The 6549-nt window shown below is 37.4% G+C and overlaps 1 protein-coding gene across 9 annotated transcripts in view; it reads right to left on the bottom strand.

Annotated features, from left to right (window-relative positions):
- Positions 1–364: 364 nt before the first annotated feature.
- The window catches only part of SRRM1 (serine and arginine repetitive matrix 1), a 28195-nt gene continuing 22010 nt past the window's right edge, over positions 365–6549 (bottom strand). For all 9 annotated transcript variants that reach the window (XM_011357613.2, XM_011357617.2, XM_011357614.2 and 6 more), the window contains 4 exons: positions 4084–4548; positions 3340–3535; positions 1152–1361; positions 365–779 (listed from right to left, as the gene is read on the bottom strand). In XM_011357613.2, coding sequence (XP_011355915.1) covers positions 675–779; positions 1152–1361; positions 3340–3535; positions 4084–4548 — 976 coding nt within the window. In that variant the 3' untranslated portion in view covers positions 365–674. The remainder of the gene's footprint in view (positions 780–1151; positions 1362–3339; positions 3536–4083; positions 4549–6549) is intronic.

The following is a 6549-nucleotide window of genomic DNA, read 5'->3' as shown; positions in this document are numbered from 1 at the left end:
AAAAAAAAAAAAAAAACACAACAGAATAGGATGAAATTCCAGTGTTCCAAATCAACTTGTTACACATCAATATAAACCCACAGTGTCCTGGCAAACAACATGCTTTCATTTTCTGTCTCATCCTAGAGCTCGAATCCTGATTCATTTCAGCAGAGACTCCACAGGCAACAGGAAAGATTGTGGCATTAAAATATTCATGTTATACTTTTGTGGTAGTTCAACAGTGGTCTTATTTTTGGGCAAGCTTGCAAACCATACAAGGTCGGAAGCATAACTTAAATGGGTGCTAAGACTCAAATGAAAAAAAAGTAATGGGGAAAAAAAAGAAAAATGAAAGAAAAAAAAGGAAAACTTCTGGAGATAGTAAGGGGCATTTAAAGAAATCATAAGAATGCCAACAATATTTAAACCCCCTTTTTTAAAAAGGGGATTTTTTTTTGGCTTAAAATATTTCACTCTAAATGAATTTATGTCAGCTGTCAATGAAAGAATGTCACTAATACACTGTGGACACCTTTTGCAATGTAAATCCATGCCCTTTTTTACATGGTGAACTTCAACCTAGCAATTATTACAACAAATGTTATAGTCTAAAGCTCAAACACATTTTAGCAATTTTGAAATTGAATTGAGTACAAACCAAATAAAATTTACATCATAACAAACATTTCCACCTAAGACTGTGGGGACACTTGAGCCTTCCGCATTGATCTCAGGGCCTTTTCGCGTAGGTGCTTTTCTAAGTCATCAAGGTTATCTTCAGCTTCACTTTCAGTCTCCTAGAAAACCCAGAAAGGTCATATTGTTAAACTCACAAGACACTGAGTACAGAGCAAAATCAAATTGCGGTGATGGATGCCCAACTCTACGAATATGCTGTAAACCACCGAACCGTATATTATAAATGGCTAAATTATGTGGTATGTTAATTATATCTCGAAGTGATTTTAAAAATATGCACAAGGCTTTTTTGGCAGCCATTCATATTCTCATCCCTAGTCTTGGCAAATTCCTGTTCTTGATAGGTCATCAAGAAACAGATCAATAGAATTATCATTCAAGCAGCTGATCATTAGAAAAATCATTTAGCTACTTTTCAAAATCAAATCCACCCACTTGTATAAACCACAAGACAGTGTGTCCACAAATACCTTCTTAGGCTCTGGCTCTGCCTCTGGCTCTTCCTGTGCTGATGTGGTCGTGGGAGCAGCAATGGCTGCAGGGGTCACAGTAGCTGCAGCAGCTGCAGCCACAGCCTTTTCCTTCTTGTGTTTTTTGTGTTTCTTGTGCTTCTTATCCTTTTTATGTTTCTTGTCCTTCTTTTTCTTCTTTTTCTTTCCACCTCCTTCTTGGTCTGAATTCTATAAATCAAAAAAATTACAGCAATAAAATCGATCATTAAAATTCTGTCCAACTGAACATTTCCTCAAGGAAGTAACTAAATGGACCAAACGTCAAGATTTCTTAAGGCTTCAGGGGAATAAAAGGCCCAAGGCCAATCACCACTAATAAAAGTGCTCCTAGAGATGGGAACCGCATTGAAAGCAAAGATATTCTTCACCAATTTTGAGTCAAAATGAACCTTGAAGATAACTGGTTTTTTCCAATTTTAACCAACTAACTTCATATTAAACCAGGTTTCCTGACCACAAGCTGAGTCAGGTCTCCATGACTGCAGTGAGTCAGGGTCTGTCTCCAGATGTTAAGGAAAAGCATCATGTGCAACAGAAAGAGAAGGCTCTGAACTCAAGTAGGCTTAAGGTGAATTCTGGTTTCTGAATCTAGTAACTATCTGACCTCATACAAATCTGCTCGGCTTTTTTCCTGAGCCAACCTAAACTGTGTGTAATAATCCTTGATAAAGCTGTTGTGGTGATTAAATGGGTATATCTGTAAATCACTCACACTACTAGCCTATAGGGCATGGATTTACATTGCTCTGATATGGTTATTACTCTAAATACATGCTTGTATGAACGCCATGTCTCTGATCTCTCCTATCCCTAGAATGGAAGTGGTTTATTCTTTACTGTGTATGTGCCAAATTAAGCAAAGGGCAGGCTCTGCTATAATTGAATCTAATCTGTAATTCTTAAATTTCACATTTCACATTTCTAAGCAATGACTTAAAATCCCCCAATCTATTCAGTTAATTTGCACAATAATTTAGTCAACCCTATTTAGTTGGACATTTAACCCCTGATTTTATACAATACAGCAATCTGTCCAAAATCATAAAAGGGAAAAAAGGTTTAAACTCCAATAGTGCACCCTAATAATATTTAAACTTGACAATGTCAAAAAGAGTGGTATTCTTATGTAGCTTGCCCAAAACAAGACTATGTAGGACAATAAAGTACTTTCCATTCCATCTACTATTTCAGATTTTAAGATTCATTTTTTCTTATAGAAATAATATATAGTTGACCCGTGAATAAAATTAAGGTTAGAGGCGTCAATCCTCCATGAAGTCGGAAATTCACATATTAACTTTTGACCCCACCCCACCCCAAACTTAATTACAGCCACCCCTCAGTATCAAGAGGGGAATTGGCTCCAGGAAACCCCAAGGATTCTAAAAATCCAGAACTCTTCCTTACAAAAATGGCTTAAAAACAATGCAGTTGGCCTTCCACATTCATTTTATCTGGGGTTGGCTGAATTTGCAGATGCAACCCCTGGGGATATCAACAGCTGACTGTGTATTTATTGAAAGCCAACAAGCAAAACAAATGAACAAAAAAACACAGGTATAAGTGAACCCGCACAGTTCAAAAGACAATTGTTATTTCCATTGTAGGGAAAATAAGAGCATTAAAGAGCAAAGAAGAAAAATTCAAATTACTCAACATTCCCTTAACATGTAACCCACTGTCAACTTTTGGTATCTTTTGTGATACATACTTTTTCCTTTATAAACACCGAATCATTATTAATAGATTCAACTTACGATTTAAAGCTTTACTGATTTGTGAGATCGTAACTAGGTATCCCCAAATGTGTCAAACACAAGAGAAACCAGCAGAAAAACTAAGGTGCTTTCTCCCTCAATAACAGAATCATGGGCAATTCTTTCTTTCGTTCTTAAAGATTTTCGATATAGTCTAATCTCGACCACCAAGGTTCTGGAGTTTAACATGACTACACACATCACAAATTAATGCGTGGCTAGACTGTTAAGCATGAATTGCTGATGCAATCACCATCGCTTAATGGTGCCTCCCTGAAGTCTACCCGAACCACAAAAAATGCTCCTGAGCTACAAAAAATAAAATTTTCTCTGCTTCCAAATGACCATATACAACTATAAAGGATGTCCAAGACAGGGTAGACACATACCCTCGCCGGCGATGGGCTGGGTGTTGGGCTTTTAGCCTTTTTGACTGGTACGGCTGGTGACCAGTTGGTAGAGGGTGACTGAGACTGGACAGGAGATGGAGGTGCTGGGGGTTTTTTAGCTGCTGGCTCAGGAGATCCTGACACAGATCGGGAAGATGAGACCCTCCTTACAGATTGAGGGCTTGGTGAGGCAGCCCTAGATTAAAGGAAAAACAAAACATTTATTATCGAAGAACAGAGATCTTTCCTAAGAGAGAATAAACGACTACCATTATACAATCAGGTCAGAAACTTTAAATACTTTACGGGCCTTAGTTTGCTGGTTGATTCTACTAACTCAGATTTATATCATCTAAGTCTCCACCTAAGCTCTACAAACTTCTTTCTATTCTAATGATTCTTCCTATATTAAAGTAACAATGCCAATTCTTTGTATTTAAGACTGCTTTTATCAGTCTCACGTAGACATCCAAGAAATGTTCTATGCATCACTTCAGAGTTTACTTTTGGAAGTACACCCTCAATTAACCTGATACTCCTAAAAACCAAGTAAAAATCCTACGGCATTGAGTTTATGCCATAAGGAACTATCCTTAAAATAGAAAAAGATCTCTGAATAGTACCTAGAATGTCTCAAAAGTTTGTGTTCACAGCTTATTCTTTTCTGTAATTTCTTAGTAAAGGAAAAAAAGCTTCCAAACACAAGGAGAGAGTTCCTAACCAAAAAGCATAAAATGTTTTTACTTTTTTGTCTTTTTGGGTTCCGGAGTCCTGGAGACTCTCCTAATGGGCCTAGTGCTTGGAGATGGGGACTGCCTTCTTTGGGGTGAAGGTGACGGTCCTCTTCGAACAGGTGGAGGACTTGAGGTCGTCTGGGGAGCTCGAGGCCGTGGTGAGGGCGAATGCCGTTTGTTTGGTTGTGGTGATCGGGCCTCCCGGGTAGATCGGCTCGGGGAAGACCCTTTCCTATGCTTTGATGACAATGAAGGTGAACGTCTCTTGGTGACTGGGGAGCTTCTTTGTTTGGGAGGTGGAGAATGGGAGACCCGATGCTTTGGTGGTGGAGACGGCGATGCCCTTCGTTTAGGAGGGGGTGGGGGAGAAGCTGTTCTTCTCTTTGGAGGTGGGGAAGGAGAGTATCTCCTCTGTATTGGAGGAGAGTATCTTCTTGGGGAAGGTGAACGTCGACGTGGAGGAGGAGAAGGAGTCCTAGAAAAAATACATCATTAAGCTGAGAGGTCCAACAAAGAAGCACTATACAAAGCAAACTAACCAGCAATTATGGCTACACAGGCATACCCCACAGGTATTGCAGGTTTAGTTTCAGATCACCAGAATAAAGAGAATATTGCAATAAACCAAGCCAAATTTTTTGGTTTCCCAGGGCACGAAAAGTTGTTTGCACCATACTGTAGTCTATTAAGTACGCAAAAACATTGCCATTTTTTTTTAAAAAAAAGATATATAAATTTAAAAATACTTTACTGCTAAAAAAAAAAAAGAATATTGCAATAAACCAAGCCAAATTTTTTGGTTTCCCAGGGCACGAAAAGTTGTTTGCACCATACTGTAGTCTATTAAGTACGCAAAAACATTGCCATTTTTTTTTTAAAAAAGATATATAAATTTAAAAATACTTTACTGCTAAAAAAAAAAAAAAAAGTTGTCATTTTGCTGGGGGAAGATCTTGCCTTGATGTCAATGAAAACGTAGTATTTGCAAAGCTCAAAAAAACGAGGTATGCCTGTACTGTACTAGCACCAGGCAAGGGAATAGATTTCTAAGTAGAAATGCTATACCTCTATCCTCATTTCAAGTAATTATTCCTGTTTATCATAGATGACTACCAAGTAGGACATTCTGAATAGAGAAATTTAGTTTTCAGAATGAATTCAGATTTGTCACATCATTTAACCTTATCCATATGAATTCAATTTAATGTTTTTTTGGAGAACAGAATCTTGTACTGCTTTGAGGAAACGGAATACCCTGTATCATTATATAATAACTAGACAACTACATTAGCAAGACTCTACTGACTCAAGTCAACTTACAAAGTTTGTGCATTAAGAGTTCTCTTCTATGTGGTACCCTTATTGAATTGGCATTTGGACTCTAGCCACTGCTAGGCAGGAAGCATCCCTGTCATACTCCAACCTGGTCTTCCTCTTAATGCTAAATTCCTACATAACCCTTACTTGCCTCTTAGGAATTAGGCCTGAAAATAAGTAACAGGTCCAACTATCTAATTTGCTCTTGAAACTTTCAGACCTTGAGCTCAAATTATTTTCCTGGCTAGAATTAGATTTATACTAGGCCATTATCTTTTAGGCAACATGGTAGAGTGAAGTTCCACTTTTGCCCATGCGCAATTTTAATAACTCTGAACCTCCATTCCTTCACCTGAATATGAGAACAATACCACCCACCAAACAAGGTCACATTGAGGACTGGCAATAAAGCACATAAGCATCTAGCACTTCACCTGGCACATAACAAGCATTCAAGAATGGTAGTTGCCATTACACTGCTTGGTAACATACCTGAGCAACACCATTATAATTTTTTTCTGTAACTTTTTTAATTTTGAAATCATTTTAGATTTACATAAGAGCTACAAAAAGTGGCGATTTGCCACTTAATATCTTATATAACCATAGAAAAATCATCAGAACTTAAATCAACCTCAATTGATATTAAAATATCACTATCGCCTATTTTCCAGTAATGTCCTTTTTCTGTCCCAGGTTCCAAAAATCAGAATCCTACATTGCATTTAGTTGTCTTATATCCAAAGTTCCTGCTAATTTGTAACTGTTACTCAGTTTGTCTTTCATGACTGACATTTTTTAGGACTTACTGGTCAATTCCTCCCTAGAATGACCTTCAAATTGGGATTGTCTGATATTTCATAATTAGACTGAGGTTCTGCGTAACTGGTAAGGATTCTACGGAGATATCTAGGAATTGTGTGATGCCAATATGTATCACTGGGTATGTTAACTTTGATTCCTTAGTTAAGAAGGCATCTGCTGGAAAGTCTTCAATAAGTTAATATTTTTCTCTTTGTAATCACTAAATAGAGTGTTTCTGCCTAATGTATTTAACAACATTAACATAATTCGCATACCATAAAATCCACCCATTTAAATAAAGTGTACATTTCAATAGTTTTAGTATACAGTTGAACAATCGTTATCACTCCCCATT

The sequence above is a fragment of the Pteropus vampyrus genome, unplaced genomic scaffold (assembly GCF_000151845.1).
Source record: "Pteropus vampyrus isolate Shadow unplaced genomic scaffold, Pvam_2.0 Scaffold36, whole genome shotgun sequence".
NCBI lineage: Eukaryota > Metazoa > Chordata > Mammalia > Chiroptera > Pteropodidae > Pteropus > Pteropus vampyrus.
Note: the sequence above shows the minus strand (reverse complement) of the source record. Positions and strands in the feature narration are given on the sequence as shown.